At 38.7% G+C, this 16,668-nt stretch overlaps 2 protein-coding genes across 2 annotated transcripts; both read left to right on the forward strand.

Annotated features, from left to right (window-relative positions):
- Positions 1 to 2,736: 2,736 nt before the first annotated feature.
- LOC128221645 (uncharacterized) lies at positions 2,737 to 7,801 on the forward strand. The gene is made up of 5 exons (XM_052930246.1): positions 2,737 to 2,829; positions 3,182 to 3,250; positions 4,243 to 4,354; positions 5,446 to 5,540; positions 7,771 to 7,801. The coding sequence occupies exons 1-5, from the start codon at positions 2,825 to 2,827 to the stop codon at positions 7,799 to 7,801; spliced, it is 312 nt and encodes a 103-aa protein (XP_052786206.1). The 5' UTR covers positions 2,737 to 2,824.
- A 2,860-nt stretch (positions 7,802 to 10,661) lies between these two features.
- Positions 10,662 to 14,983, forward strand: LOC128221646 (microfibril-associated glycoprotein 4-like). The gene is made up of 4 exons (XM_052930248.1): positions 10,662 to 10,763; positions 11,815 to 11,911; positions 12,887 to 13,048; positions 14,585 to 14,983. Exons 1-4 carry the CDS (start codon positions 10,662 to 10,664, stop codon positions 14,851 to 14,853), a joined length of 630 nt encoding a protein of 209 aa, XP_052786208.1. The 3' UTR covers positions 14,854 to 14,983.
- The last annotated feature ends 1,685 nt before the right edge of the window (positions 14,984 to 16,668 follow it).

Consider the following 16,668-nt stretch of genomic DNA (forward strand, 5'->3'; position numbering starts at 1 on the left):
TTCCAGCAGTGTATATGTTGAAGAAAAAAAATATGTGGTGTTATTATAGGTTATTCTAATTCTAATTCTTCGCCATTTTGACAGCCGAGTCAATGGTCAACATGATGTTTTCTTGTGATAAAGTGTTGTGGCTTGGATAATTATACAGCTTCCAGTGCCTTGTTATTCAATTGGGACTTTGATTAAAGTGGCACTCTTATTCAAAATCAATACATTCACATGTATAACAAAAATAAATTTGAGTGATAACCCTTTACGTACTTACTAAATAATCCATTTATGAAAAATATAAAATACTGACGACAAGATTGTAACCGTGTATTTAATAGCTGAAAACGCAAACATATTAAATGATTGGTGAATGCTAAAAGATTTACTGTGATTTACTATAGTCTCATACAGTGTTTTGTGCACCTTTCTTTTAAAATACACACAGTATGCTTTATCAAAACCATTGCATTCGACATTTATTCATCCGTTTTGATACATTAAAACATTTGTATTAATTAAGAAAAATCTCAACTGGGAATAAGAGTGCATCTTTAAGCCTTGTTTGAGCCTTCTATTAGTGATCCACTCCCCCAATCCGTGTAAGATACACAACTTCTGTGTGCGGCTTCGGAAGCGAGATATGTCGGATGGAGTTCTAAGAGATATTGTCGAAGCTTGTCCCATAGTATGGGGAATAAAAACCGAGAGGTAATCTGGTGTATAACCATTTTATTTTATTTCTGCATCTCTCTACTCGTGTATAATTTAAGTTCTTCCAACCAGATTAGATTTGAAGCAAACTTAAATTTTAACGTTTCCGGCAATAGTACTTCTATTCCGTAGCAGGTGCGGTTCCAGGAATTGACGTTAGGGGGGGCATAGGGGCACAACGTTTTGACAACCGCCCCTACCACAGAAACGAAAGTTAAATGATTTAAAATGATGAGAAGGGCCAAGACAATTTAAACAGTTTCTGGTCCGAAATTATGCATTTTGTCATTTAGCCTTTTATATTTCCTTGTTTCGTCCGATATTGACAATGAATTTGGAAGATTTAAGGCAGGCGTCGGACACCTCCCCTCCCCCCTCCCCCCTTCCCCCCTTCCCCCCGAATACGCTAGTGCGTAAAGGTAACGGCTTAGTTAATATTATATCAAACAACTTAGCATTTGTTTATTTGGCCTGTAGTTTCCTTTGGTCTAGTGATAACCTAATCGCGTTCATATTCGTCATTTTGACATAGAGTGGGTCGACATTCTTATCAGCCGAATACCGATAACGATAGCCGTTTATGACACAGTTTTGGTCGAGTTACCGTGAATAATATATTGGTAGGTCGTTTCACATAACTAAATTTATAAAATCAAATGTATTACTCACTTAACTCTAACTCTTAATTATGTTTGTATTAAGCAAAAGAAGAGTATCTAATTATTTAGACATTATTTAAAGCTGCAATCTCACAGATTGAACGTTTTTTACTTTTTTATTTTTTTGTCTTGGAACGAGCGAATTTTGCAAAAATCCATGGAAATCAGTTATGTAAGACTGCTGACAAAAAAATCAGATCGCAGATTTTTATATATAAGTTCAAAAATTGATGTTTTATGCATTTTTTTAAACCGTTAGTTTATCCATAAAACATTAATTTTTGAACGGAAAATCTACGATCTGTTTTTTTTGTCAGCAATCTTATATCATTGGTTTGCAGATATATATACGCGAAAAATTGCTCTTTCCAAGACTAAAAAAGTTGTAAAAATGGTCAATCTGTGAGAGTGCAGCTTTAAAGTCAATTCAATAGTTTGAATTATTTTTGTCAACTGTTTGTTTATTATTCAATTAGACGACTATTGTTTCAGCGGAAGGAAATGAAGGCATTTTTGGGTTGTTTGGTGTTGGTTCTCTTCGTTAAAAAAGGTAATAACCACTAGCTAGTTAGTCCTTTAAAGATGAACATGTCTCACACTTCATCATCAGCGCTCGACTGAAGATTCAGAGTACTACAACTACACTGTCGAAAGGTCGGCTAGCGAATGAAACTGCTCGCCTGTAGGTCTCGAAACTTAAATCTACATCTGCGAATACTCGACTCATGATTCAGAGCGCTATACCTACTTTCTCGAAAGCTGTCTGGAAACTTAAACCTACATCCGCGAGCACTTGACTTATGTTTAAGAGCGTTTTACCTACCTCAAAAGGTCGGCTAGCGATTGAAAACGATCGCTTTTCTGTCTGAAAACCTAAACCTACATCCGCAAGCATTCGAATTCAGAGCGCTATATAAACCTCGGAAGGTCGGCTAGCGATTGAAAACGATCGCTTGTCTGTCTCGAAATCAACACCTACATCCGCGAGCACTTGACTCATGATTCAGAGCGCTTTACCTACAACCTCGAAAGCTCACCTATCAAACTAAAAGCGATCGCATTCTGTCTCGAAATCAACACGTACATCCGCAAGCATTCGAATTTAGAGCGCTAAATATACACCTCGAAAAGTCAAGCGAATGAAAGCGATCGCCTTCCTGTCTAAAAAGCTTAACCTACATCCGCGAGCAACCGACGCATGATTCAGAGCGCTATACATACTACATCGAAAGGTTGGCTAGCGATTGAAAGCGATCGCCTGTATGTCTCGAAAGCTAATCCTCCATCCACGAGCACTCGCCTTACGAATTAAAGCGTACGTATTTTACGATAGGCATCGATAATATCACACCAACAATAGAAATGTATGTCTTCTTTATTTACAGCCTGTCCATTCGTGTGCTTGAAGTGTTCATCAGCTATTGGAGCAGCGGAATGCACAACAATAGAAATTTGCGGCCCGCATGAGGTATATCGCTTACCTGTTTTATTGTCGAGTTTTTAAAAAAAATACGACCTAGTGATGATGTATTCTATTTGCCTTTATGAAAATAGAAACTCGTGGTTTACGAACAAAGCTGTCACTGAATGAGTATAATTCGAACTAGCTTTGCATCTAAGCATTATATTTATTACAATAGCATACCAAAAGCTTGAAGAATCATTTGCGGGATATAATTTTACAATAGTAAAGCGATAGAGAAGCATAACTCATACTTTCAAGGTCTTTTAAACATCGATCTTTGACCATTTCCTTAATGTTGTCCTCTTCAAATATCTGAATTAGTAACGTTATCTTTGAAATATCTGCATCTTTTTAGGTATGCTTTTCGGACGCATTTTCAACGGCATCTGGTATACGCCGAGAATATGGCTGTCGAGACTCACAGGTATACCACAAGGAATATTATTCCTCACTGCTTTTATTCCATGTACGATATATATATAGCAAACATCAGCTGACAATAGTTCTGAGTGAGTGAGTGAGTGAGTGAGTGAGTGAGTGAGTGAGTGAGTGAGTGAGTGAGTGAGTGTGTGAGTGAGTGAGTGAGTGAGTGAGTGAGTGAGTGAGTGAGTGAGTGAGTGAGTGAGTGAGTGAGTGAGTGAGTGAGTGAGTGAGTGAGTGAGTGAGTGAGTGAGTGAGTGAGTGAGTGAGTGAGTGAGTGAGTGAGTGAGTGAGTGAGTGAGTGAGTGAGTGAGTGAGTGAGTGAGTGAGTGAGTGAGTGAGTGAGTGAGTGAGTGAGTGAGTGAGTGAGTGAGTGAGTGAGTGAGTGAGTGAGTGAGTGAGTGAGTGAGTGAGTGAGTGAGTGAGTGAGTGAGTGAGTGAGTGAGTGAGTGAGTGAGTGAGTGAGTGAGTGAGTGAGTGAGTGAGTGAGTGAGTGAGTGAGTGAGTGAGTGAGTGAGTGAGTGAGTGAGTGAGTGAGTGAGTGAGTGAGTGAGTGAGTGAGTGCGTGCGTGCGTGCGTGCGTGAGTGCGTGCGTGCGTGCGTGAGTGAGTGAGTGAGTTCAGCACTATCAGTGCTTTCATTATTTTTGTTTTGTATCTTAATTTAAATACTAATCTCATATTATTGCAATCTTACATTCAATCAATAATAATCCTCTGGACCTTTGCATTTCGATAATGTTATATGAAGTAAATGATGAGGTCTCTAAAAATATATTACAAATTACCAAATTTTGTTTCACATCTGTAATAATACGGACGTCTTTATAAACTTATGGTTTACGTTACTAATTGATACTTGATTAGAATAAAATCTATATACTGTACGGAAAATCAGTGTTCCAACGTCCATATCAAATAATCAAAACATGCGGTCTTTTGGGACATATCAATATTATTGTGTTAACATTATAATCGTATAAAATGTTATTTATAGATGTGTACCAGCCAGCTTATTGGACGACGGCGAAATTCTCAAGAAGGCCTATTGGCTTGCTCACAATGTTGCCATGGTGATGTTTGCAATTCCAAGCTCTGTGGAGAAACTGGTATAACATCTCATATATATTTTTTCTGGATATAAAGGACCAAATTGGGTGTTCGAGACAACAAGGTTCGACTGTATAAGCTTGCTAGCTACCATCTCCATTTTTTCGTGCTCCTTTTGTGACCAAGATCAGTATGTGTATATCATGTGATAAATTGCGTCATAAATGCTACGTCGGAAGGCAACACTTTGCTTCGAAAGAAGACTTTAAACAAAGATTACTTCACTATTTTTTTCACCCCTTCAAACTGAAACCTAGCGTAGTATACGCCTCTTACGGAGCCCCGTCATCGGTCTTTTACCAGAGTTTGATTGAGAGTTTAGTTTCTTAAAATACATCGACAAACCTTCTCACCATACGGCCGTCTGACGAAGCACTGTCAAAACATTGTTTTGGTAACAGTTTTTTTTATGATACTAATTACCTTATAAAACTTCGGTCATAAAACGATAGCGGGACTCTTTATGCGGCTTAGACTGCCGTTTGTTTTGTCTAAAATGGTGTTATTAAAGAAATTAAAGTCTTTATCTTAAGCAAAATATTGCCTTCCGACGTAGCATTTATGACGTAATTTATCACGTGGTACACACACACACACTGAAGCTAGGTATTTAATTTCCATGGGCCAATTGTTCAGAAGTTTGATAAAGTTACCAGCGTGATTACGACAATACTTGTACGTGACATATTTGATGATACGCTCATATATTTATATTAACAAGTAGAGCTGAAAATTCAATACAAATACATACGGCAGATCACAAGAGTATGCATTAAATTTAATAATCAGTAAGGATCTTAAATCCAACCAAAAAATACACGATGATTCGTTTAAAGTCGCTATCGTTTGCACGATGTTGCACGAGAGTGTGGTCTTGTGTTGTGGGGGAAACCGGAGAAAACCTTTTTGTCTGGCTTGGTGTCCACTTAACAAACTCACATGCGCCCAGGCCGGGAATCGAACCCGGGTCGCTTTAATGTGAAGTGAGTGCGCTAGCCAGACACCCAAATGACTTGTTTAAAATCGTTGTACATATAAAAAAGTTTAAACTAATGTCACTAAACACGATTTTATAAAATTTCTTTTCCAGGCGCTCAGTCGCTGGGAGGACCAACATGTTTCGCCTGCGACCAGCTACAAGATCCGGATGGCTGCAACCACATTTGGCACTGTGGACGAGATGAGGTTTGATATACAGTCGAACCCCGTTGGCTCGAAGTCCAAGGGACCGGCGAAATACCTCGAACCTCAGAAAATTCGAGCTTTTACATCTTGTTCGAGAAAATGAGGAATCCGAGCCAAGCGTGTTCGAGCCAGCCGGGGTTCGACTGTATTTAGAATTATTTTGCATTTCGCATGTTGTAGTACAAAACTTTATAACGATATTACTCCAAACCTTTTTATATCGTTATAAAATTTTCGCTGATATTTGAAGACCGTGCAAGTTAAAAAAAAATACATTAACTTCTCACTTATGCGCCCCGGGTTCGATTCCCGGCGTGGGCGTATGTGAGGTTTGGCGATGGTCACCAAACCGGACAAGTGGGGTTTCTCAAGGCAGACCGGTATCCCCAAAATGACAAGACCATACTCTCGCACAAAATCATGCTAGCGAGAGTGACTTAGTATAAACTACCTGATTCACAGTTATCATAGACAGTGTGTGTATACCACGTGATAAATTACGTCATCAATGCTACGTCGGAAGGCAATATTTTGCTTCGAATGAAGACTTGAAACAAAAATAACTTCACTATTTCTTCACCATTTGCGCAGTCTACGCCTCTTAAGGAGCCCCGCCTTCGGTCTTTTACCAGAGTTTGATTGAGAGTTTAGTTTCTTCAAACACTTCGACAAACCTTTTCACCATTTACAGCCGTCTGACAGAGCACTGTCAAAACATTACTTTGGAAACAGGTTTGTCGAAGTGTTTGATTAAACTATTTACCTTATCAAACTTCGGAAATAAAACGAATGCGAGGCTCTTTAAGCGGCAGAGACTGCTCTTCGTTTTATTCAAAATGGTGTAGTAAAAGAAAAGTTATCTTTGATTTAAGTCTTCATTTTAAGCAAAATGTTGCCTACCGACGTAGCATATATGACGTCATTTATCACGTGGTATACACACACTGGTAAAACAAGTACAATTTAAACTGAATTTTTCTCTGCTAGATATGTGAATTGCTCCCAGACCTCTCAACCGTAACACACAGAAGTATGTTCACAAGCCGTTGTGCAAAACCTCAGGTAGGAATATGATTTTCATTATTCCTCACCCCTTTTTATTCCCTCTACTAAGTATACTTAAAGGGACTGTAAACCAGATTGGCACCAAAAAAGGGTCTCTGTGTAACGAAGCTCAGGACAATTATTTAATAGAATGTGTAACGCATTGATATCATAATTGTTAAAAGTGTCGTATCCACTGTGCTACGAAGGCTTACTCGAAATGAGTGGTATATTTAAGCTATCGACTAGCCAATCTCGCAGAAAGAATACATTCTTCTAGGTAGACATACCCAGTTATCTTTTTATAGGTAAAATAATAAATAACTGCTAAACTTAAATAAATTGTTAACTATGTGGTACTTCAGTTAGTAAGTTTCAATGCATTGTACACATTAATACCATGTTTATGTCAGTTTTCGACAATTTTCCTTTTTTCTTGCAAATTGATCATCAGGTGCAGAGTTGCTTTAACTTCCGTTATAAAACCTCAATAACTCTCTCAATGCAATGTTCCCATAGTGATACTGTATAGGTAGATATTTCAATACATCTGATGGAAAAATAAAAAAATACATGAAAGAGAAGATGTTCTTACCAAGCAATGACACTTACAAATCTTATGTTTGTACATATACATGAGCCCGGAATATCAACCAGAGCACTTACAACTAACTGGTATTCATCCTAACACTCGTAAAAAGTGTTATTTTAGAAATGTAACACAGCACTGAGGGTCAATTGACATTATAAGGGCCGGCCAGTCAGCCCCCGAAAGTAACGCCTCGGTCCATTCACCTTCGGGGCTGCCTGACCGGTCCTTATAATGTCATATGGCCCAAGTGGTGTGCTATATTTCTAATATTACGTGTGGGGTGGGGAGCATCCGGCACACGCTCCCTCCCTCCCTAAAATCGTTCAAGTGGACTTTATATGTCAATACGAAAAAATGTCGCTCAAGTGCACCATTTCGGACAAGAAACTGCTAAACACAAAATAAAATGTTTCTCTTTTTGTCAGTACATGTATTACCTCTCAAGTATACATCTGCAAATTAGCTTCACAACCACATTTTGTCTATAATATATACATCTGCATATTTTCTTCACAAATAAATTTCGTCTGTATCATATCTCATTCACCTCAATTTGTATACTGCATATTTATTTCATAAACACTTTCCTTTCAGTTGTGTGAAACACAACGGGATGACCTTCTGATGTTTTCATCGGGTAAGTTAAGTAATACTGTCAAGTATTTAAGTAATACGAACTTACAATGCTTGACATCCTTGACTTCAACTGGTATATAAAGAGCTGTGTGAAGGAAGTAAATATTAAACACTATCTCATTAAATACATTGATATTTGTTATGCATCATGGAAAAAACAAAATGAATCTGAACAAGGGTGGGCTTATTATTAGTATAGATGTTGTCCGGTCAGCGCAGTGGTTACCTCACTCGCTTCACACTAAGGCGACCTGGGTTCGATTCCCGGCCTGGGCGCATGTGAGTTCGGATAGTAGTCACCAAGCCAAGCAAGTGGGTTTTCTCCGGGTACTCGGGTTCCCCCCACATCACAGGACCACACTCTCGCGCAACATCGTGCCAACGAGAGTGACTTAGTACAAATATCCTTATTTCCTGCGCATTTTTTAAAAATAAATAATGCTTAACTAATATTATAATAAAACATGCTTTGTACCTATTCTCTTAAAAGCTGCACTGTCACAGATTGAACGTTTTGACGACGTTTTTTTTATTATTTTTTTGTTTTGTTTTGGAACGAGCCAATTTATGCGAAAATGCATGGAAACCAGTGTTTTAAAAGTGCTGACAAAAAATCAGATCGCATATTTTCATTTTAGTTCAAAGATTGATGTTTTATGCATTTTTCTTAAACCGTTTGTAACGCTTTTAGCCATAAATAATTAATTTTTGAACGGAAATATGAATATCTGAAATCTGATATTTTGTCAGCAGTCTTACATCACTGGTTTGCAGATATTTACGCAGAAATTGGCTCATTTCAAGACAATAAAGAAGTTGTCAAAGCGGTAAATCTGTGAGAGTGCAGCAAAGTGTTACAAAGAAATAAAATAAAACTGTGATGGCCTCTCCAAGCAATGACAACGTATATTTGATATTTTTTAAATCAAGATCTTGTCGATGACAGTTGTTGGATATTGGACTTTCAGGGCCGGTGTGCGGCGCTAAATGTTGCAACACGTCTTTATGCAATACCGACAACTGTAGCCAAAACAGTCACACAGCAGCTACGTCCCCTATTCCGACACACGCCACAGTAAATGGTAAACTACACGACATGCATACGTGTGTTGTTGTGTTTTCTACATAGTGTTTATACATAACGTTATGTGTTGTACAATGCTATGCAGTTTTGAAAGATAATATCCAATACAGTAACTGAAAGAGTAAGAAAACCATTTTGGTACGCCGGATTCCGGCCCATTTTGGCGCCATTCTAATTGCCGAGTACGCCGGCTCCGGCCAATTCTGGTGGTATTCATGGCTGAGGTTAGGTTTGCCAGAATACGGCCAATTGCTCTGCCATACCGATCGCCGAGTACGCCGGATTCCAGTCCATTCTTGCGATATTCCAGTAGCCGGGGTAAGGTACGCCGGATTCCGGCACATTTTGGCGCCATTCCGATCGCCGAGTACGCCGGATTCTGGTCCATTCTGGCAATATTCCAGTAGCCGAGGTAAGGTACGCCGGATTACGGTCCATTCTGGCGATTTTCCAGTAGCCGAGGTAAGGTACGCCGGATACCGGCCCATTTGGGCGCCATTCCGATCGCCGAGTACGCCTGATTCCGGTCCATTCTGGCAATATTCTAGTAGCCGAGGTTAGGTACGCCGGGTTCCGGTCCTCTCTGGCGATATTCCAGTAGCCGAGGTAAGGAACGCTGGATTCCGGACCATTTTGGTGCCATTTCGATCGCCGAGTACGCCGGGTTCCGGTCCACTCTGGCGATATTCAAATAGCCGAGGTAAGGTATGCCGGATTCCGGCCCATTTTGGCGCCATTTCGATTGCCGTGTACGCCGGATTCCGCTCCATTCTGGCAATATTCCAGTAGCCGAGGTAAGGTACGCCGGATTCCGGCCCAATTTGGTGCCATTCCGATCGCCGATTTCGCCTGATTCCGGTCCATTCTGGCGATATTCCGGTAGCCGAGGTTAGGTACGCCGGATTCCGGCCCATTCTGGCGACTATCCAGTAGCCGAGGTTAGGTTCACCGGAATTCGGCGCATTCTGGCGATTTTCCAGGTACCGGGGATAGGTACGCCGGGTTTCGGCCCATTCTGACGGTATTCCGGTAGCCGAAGTTAGGTTCACCGTAATACGGCCTATTCTGGCGATATCCCGGGTGCCGGGGTTAGGTACGCCGGACACTGTCGCATAACCGTTTATTCTGTGTGTCTAAGGACATACTCACCATCTTAAAAGTTAAGTTGTTTACATAGTATTTGGTAAACTACCCACTAAATTGGCCAGCCAATGTTTATATATACCGCTTCACCTGATTAATAACAATAAAGGCTGACTGCCGATTAACTCAAATAAATATATTGGCAAATTTGAAGTATACTGCCGTCTAATTTGACAGAATATTTGTTTGACCACTTATAATATATCTTTTTTTTAAATAACTGCAATCAACTTAAAGCCACTTGACATTGTTGATTGGGCAGTTCAGATAAATTTGACTCACAAACATATTCTTTTAAATCTGATAAAATATTTTTTCGTAAAAAATGCTCAACTCCTAATTACAGCTTTTCATGTTGCATCGGATATATGAATCATGCTTTTTAAATATTGAACCTGAAAACTAAATAGAAGTTGATTTTTTAAAACATTTAAAATTTTGGTCCCTTTATCGACTTTTGCATCGCTGCCGACACTTACATTTGTTAGTTTTGAACCGGTATCCGAGGCTCGTCAAAGTGTTTATATATACCGCTTCACCTGATTAAAATCAATTAAGAATGATTGTAAAAGTGTCCGTGAATGTCTTAGATGTAAACAGCTGCTACGATTTGCTAAACAAAATGGGAATACATAGAAGTGGGGTGTACAACATCACCACGTGGAGGTCACACACAACTATTAGTGTATACTGTGACATGACAACCGATGGAGGAGGATGGACGGTAAATTATTTATTTATTTTTGTCTTCTTTATAGGAACTTTAGTAGCTTTATTTGTGCAATGTCTATATTTTATAAATGCATTATTACATGTTACATCCATTCAACAAATATGACAGGTTGTATTTGCATGTCACTTGGAATCGTGATATTATAAAGTTAGCATAGATAATCCTGGCTTCCATATGATTATATTTAATGTTAACTGCACATTAAACCCTTCCTAAAAGGTAATATATAACGGGTTTGAAAGTTCTTTAAAATAGCTATATCACAGAAGTTTAACAAAACTAAATCATATTTCAAGGATAAATATCACTTCATATGTTTAGGATAAAGCTATTTGATTAGGTGACAAATTCTTTTTAACCTTACGAGTATAAATAAACACCACCCAACTGCCCGTTTTTGTAAAATAGTAAAATAAACGCATACAATGCCGGGAAGAAAATGCAATGACGTCATTTAACTTCGTTACTTACTTTAACTTTAACTTACAACAAAAGTAAATATATAAGCCGCTCGTGAAATATTAATTTTGGTCCTCACATGGTGAATACATTTCATATCTTAATCTGAAACAAACAATTATGCTCTATACCATCGATTTCGGTGCAGAAAATGAATTATATTTATCATTAAAGATGCACTATTACTTCCAAATAAGATTTATAACAATCAATACAATTGTTTAAATTTACCATAAAGGATGAATAAATGTCAAAAATAATGGTTATTATGAAGGATTCCGAGGTTAATTTAAAAGAATTGTGCAGAAAACACGGTTTTTCTACCTTATGAGACTATAGTAGATCACAGTAAATCTTTTAGCATTCACCAATCATTTAATATTGTTTGGTTTCCAGCTATGAAATACACTGTTACAATTTTGTTATCAGTAATAAATATTTTCCACAAATGCATTACATTAAGTTGTTCAATATTTTGTCCATCAAAAGTTTTGTTTGCTTATTATACATGTGTATGCATTGGTTTTAAATAAGAGTGTCACTTTAAACACTCGATCGGGACTAACACTTCAGCAATTTCCAGGTCTTCCAACGAAGACTCGATGGATCCGTAGATTTTTACCGGAATTTTAGTGAATATGAAAATGGATTCGGTTCCGCCTCGGGAGAATATTGGCTAGGTATATTAAGTTCAAATATATTTATTTAACAACGAATGGATATGCAACTATTTTTTTCCCATTATATTAATGCACCAGTCAATTGTAACCACGCCCCCCAAGGTCCAGGGAATAGCCGGGGACTTGTGGTCCAGCAAATCCCAGGTAAAACTGTTGGTTAAATCCCCGCCAAAAGCCTCCGAACCCCGGGAGCATCCATACCCTTCTAATTTCGGCGCAAAAAACAACACCGTATTAACTCGGCACTGCGGGGCCACATGGAATGTAAAATATGGCCCATTTCCCCCACTAGCCCTAGTGTACCCCCGGACCTGGGGAGGGGGGGGGGGCGTGGTAACAATTGACTTATGGGGAAGACGTTACTAATGTTGTTAGAACTTGTGTCCAACCCATTTGCTTTGTGTATACTCTATATTATTGTTGTAAATACCGATTATGTTGAAAGAAAAAAGGCAATGAAATATGTTTAAATCAACAATTGACTTGTGCGTTATACTTTCGTTCAAACAAAATTATGAGTGCGTATGGTATTGATACTCCACTGATGACGGGTGTTGTTGAATGGTTGACTTATGTGATGTTGTTGCTTCCCTGGGTGTTAGTGCTTTGTTACAATTCCAATGCGTGATACGTAGTTTCGACGACTTGTTTTATATCGACTATATGACAAAATATAACGGGCCGAAATGATTGTAAACTTTTGAATATGACATTTTTGATGATATGCTCATACATTTAAAAAATCTTGAACGATTGAAAAAGTTTTTTCAGATATTGTTAGAAATACAAATAACAAGTGTATCTATTAGAAGTCCAGAATAGAAATATTTTGGAAGTTAACAACGATGACGTTAACAGCATTGTTAACTTAAACTTGAAGTTCTGAACTATCGGCCCAACGTGGCATTAATATAAAAGATCGTCAATCAGATACTTAAATAGGTTTCTGACATGTTCACTGCGCAATTCAAACAGGTCTACGGACTATACAGGAGATGCTTGGTAAGGCGAGTCATGAACTGCGCATAGATATAGAAGGTTATGATGGATCGAGCGGGTACGATGTGTACAGTAACTTCAGACTGCAAGGAACTGGATATACATTCTACGTGGATAACAGAACCAGATCGTTCAATAGTAAGACTTATTTACTTTCAAATTATGCAACTTAATATATATATATATATATATATATATATATATATATATATATATATATATATATATATATATATATATATATATATATATATATATAAATATATATATATATTTATTTATCCAGAAACTGATAGTCAATTGGATAATATTGAAGTTTTCAACCTAAATTTTCGAATTATAGTTTAAAGGTACTAGCTCATTTTTTTTGGAAAATGCACTCTATTTGTATGACAAAATTAAGTGTGACAAATTATAAGTAGTGTTAAAACTAAGATACCAAAAGCTGGAACAATTCAGAAAATGTTTATATTTGCCCAGATTTTGTCTTTGAAGACCACAATTTTCATTAGCGTTAAAAACACTTAATTTCAGCTTGTTGTTGCGTGATTGGTCGATCGATATTATCACGTGATGCTATCAATGCAATATTAAGAGGGTAACATAACAATGACATCTCCTCGAGTTACTGTCCCTGAGACGGGTAACATAACAATGATACCTGCTCGAGTTGCGTTCCTTGAGACGGGTGGCAGCAATAATAACTGCTCGAGTTGCGGTCCTTTAGAGGGGTAGCAACAATGAAACCTGCTCGAGTTACCGTCCTTTAGACGGGTAGCAGCAATGAAACCTGCTCGAGTTGCGGTCATTGAGACGGGTGGAAGCAATGATACCTGCTGGAGTTGCGGTCCTTTAGACGGGTAGCAGCAATGAAACCTGCTCGAGTTGCGGTTTCTTGAGACGGGTGGAAGCAATGATACCTGCTCGAGTTACCGTCCTTTAGACGGGTAGCAGCAATGATACCTGCTCGAGTTGCGGTTCTTGAGACGGGTGGAAGCAATGATACCTGCTCGAGTTGCGGTTCTTGCGACGGGTGGAAGCAATGATCACTGCTTTAGTTACCGTCCTTTAGACGGGTAGCAGCAATGATACCGGCTCGAGTTACCGTTCTTTAGACGGGTAGCAGCAATGATACCTGCTCGAGTTGCGGTTCTTGAGACGGGAGCAGCAATGAAAACTGCTCGAGTTGCGGTTCTTGAGACAGGTTGAAGCAATTGATACGGGTGGACGCAATGATAACTGCTCGATTGCGGTTTTTGAGACGAGTGGAAGCAATGATAACTGCTCGAGTTGCGGTTCTTGAGACGGGTGGAAGCATTGATAACTGCTCGAGTTGCGGTCCTTGAAACGGGTGGACGCAATGATAACTGCTCGAGTTGCGGTCTTAGAGACGAGTGGAAGCAATGATAACTGCTCGAGTTGCGGTTCTTGTGACGGGTGGAAGCAATGGTAACTACTCGAGTTGTGGTTCTTGAGACGGGTGGCAGCAATGATAACTGCTCGAGTTACCGTCCTTGAGACGGGTGGAAGCAATGATAAATGCTCGAGTTACCGTCCTTGAGACGAGTGGAAGCAATTATAACTGCTCGAGCTGCGGTCCTTGAGACGGGTGACATAACAATTATAATTTTTTTTAAATGATTCAATACAAATAGTATTTCATTTTTCTTACAGTGACAGGTAGGGGCGATTTGTCTGATGGGTCTAGCTACTCGCCATACGGGCAGAACTTTTCTACCTTCGATAATGACCAGGATCGGATTCTCAATGCCAGCTGTGCATATAGATATCATGGAGCGTGGTGGTATAACCGGTGTTTGAATGCAAATCTCAACGGTGACTACGGAATACCGGGAACAGCAATGACCTCTGGAATTAGATATTTATTGTTTCTTCATCTACGGTCAGCAACGATGATGTTTCGACCTCTTGGTATGCATTAGTTGGTACTTAATTCAGTTCAAACTTTGTTGTCAAAAGGGAGCAATTGAAAACATACACAATTTTATCATTTGTACAACGTTGATGTTTTGACCATTAATTCAATTCAATTCAATGCATTCACCTATGCTGTCAAAGGGGAGCAATTTAATACACACAACATTTTATCATGTGTACATATATATGATATCTCTACTCTCACGTCAATGTAATGCATTCCATTTTGTTGTGAAAACGGGCGTATGTAAGTTTAGTTTAAGATCATCAACCTCGACCAGCGGTACTCCGTTTCTCCCACAACACAAGGTCCAACTCTTGCATTTCATTGTGCAACGAAAGTGATTTCGATATAAATATTGTTGTTATAATTTGTTTCACAAATGTTTTACAATAAATAAGTTTGGATTAATAATGATTGTTATTTTAAGACACACACACACAAAACATAAAAAAAAACATGTTTGTAGGAAAACTTTTGGCCCCAAACGCCACTGAATGAGGGATACATAGGGTTAGAATGTTTTGGTGGTCAACATTTTATTTTGTCTAGTAGTATTTCTTAAGTTTTACAATACATTTTTTTCTGACCCGCAGTCAGTCGTTTCTTATTAAAATTTAGTAAAGCGACATGTATATAAACATTGGCCAACCTAGTAGGTAGTGCACACAATCAAATGTAGACCAATAAAAAGTTTACGATACTAAGTATGTACTTACACAAAATAAATGGTGACGTATCAAACCATTTATGCAGTCGAACCCCGTTGGCTCGAACTCCTAGGGACCGGTGAAAATACTTCGAGCGTCGGGAAATTCGAGCCAAGCGAGATTGTTAACTTTCAGTATAAAGAAATCGGTCCTCTAAATCAAGTTCGAGCCAACGAGGAATTCGAGCCAAGCGAGTTCGAGCCAACGGGTTTTGACTGTAGTTGAAAATCCATACTTACCACATTGTACCATAACAGGCTCTTTCAACGATTTTTCTTTTTAGAAAGACTATTTCATGCAATTTTTAAAAAGATGTACAACTAAAAAACAGCAACATATAACTGAAAATAAGATACGTTTACATTCGTTGCCTCACATTGCGAACGCTTGAGTATTATGTATGATACACCCTCAACTACTATTAATTATATATAAATAATGCATTTTGGGCAAATATCGTCTCCGTGGTCTAGTGGTTAAGCATCCGCCTACGGAGCGGGAGGTCGTGGGTTCGATCCCTGGCCGCGCCATACCAAAAGACGTTAAAAATTGGTACAAGTAGTTCCCTTGCCTGGCGCTCGGCATTTAAAGGGTAGTGCTTGGAAAAGTGGTGTACTCAGTACTGGTTTAACCCAGGAAAGTTGTACCCCGTATATCGGTGCTTTACACCGAGCACGTAAAAGAACCAAGGGGTCTCTTCGAAAAAGAGCTAGGGTATCGCACCCGGACTTCCTTGTATCCCACCACTGTCTCTTCAGCGAGCTGTCCCTTCAGCAAAAAACAAAGGACCCCGTTGGAAATATGTGCTTGCACTTTCACGGGTTATCCTTGACCGCAAGGTCTACAGAAATACATACATACATCAATAACTATTAACAATTTTATAACCGTGTATTTAATAGCTGAAAACGCAAAAATATTAAATGATTGGTGAATCCTAAAAGATTTACTGCGATCTATTATGGTCTCATAAGGTAGAAATGCCATTTTTTCTGCATATTTCATTTATAAATTAAACTCAGTTTCCTTCATAAGAAAGATTGTTTTCGACATTAGTTAATTCTTTTTGGTATATCAAAACAATTGTATTAAATGTGTTTAATCTCATT

This window comes from Mya arenaria, chromosome 16 (genome assembly GCF_026914265.1).
Source record: "Mya arenaria isolate MELC-2E11 chromosome 16, ASM2691426v1".
Classification (NCBI taxonomy): Eukaryota; Metazoa; Mollusca; class Bivalvia; order Myida; family Myidae; genus Mya; species Mya arenaria.

Excerpts from the sequence above, each read along its gene's own strand:
- LOC128221645 (XM_052930246.1), top strand. Across the intron at positions 4,355-5,445 it reads CAAGCTCTGTGGAGAAACTG|GCGCTCAGTCGCTGGGAGGA; the intron begins GTATAACATCTC and ends TTTCTTTTCCAG. Across the intron at positions 5,541-7,770 it reads GGCACTGTGGACGAGATGAG|TTGTGTGAAACACAACGGGA; the intron begins GTTTGATATACA and ends CTTTCCTTTCAG.
- LOC128221646 (XM_052930248.1), top strand. The coding sequence starts at position 10,662 with ATGGGAATACATAGAAGTGGGGTGTACAACATCACCACGTGGAGGTCA. Across the intron at positions 10,764-11,814 it reads CCGATGGAGGAGGATGGACG|GTCTTCCAACGAAGACTCGA; the intron begins GTAAATTATTTA and ends AGCAATTTCCAG. Across the intron at positions 11,912-12,886 it reads CTCGGGAGAATATTGGCTAG|GTCTACGGACTATACAGGAG; the intron begins GTATATTAAGTT and ends CAATTCAAACAG.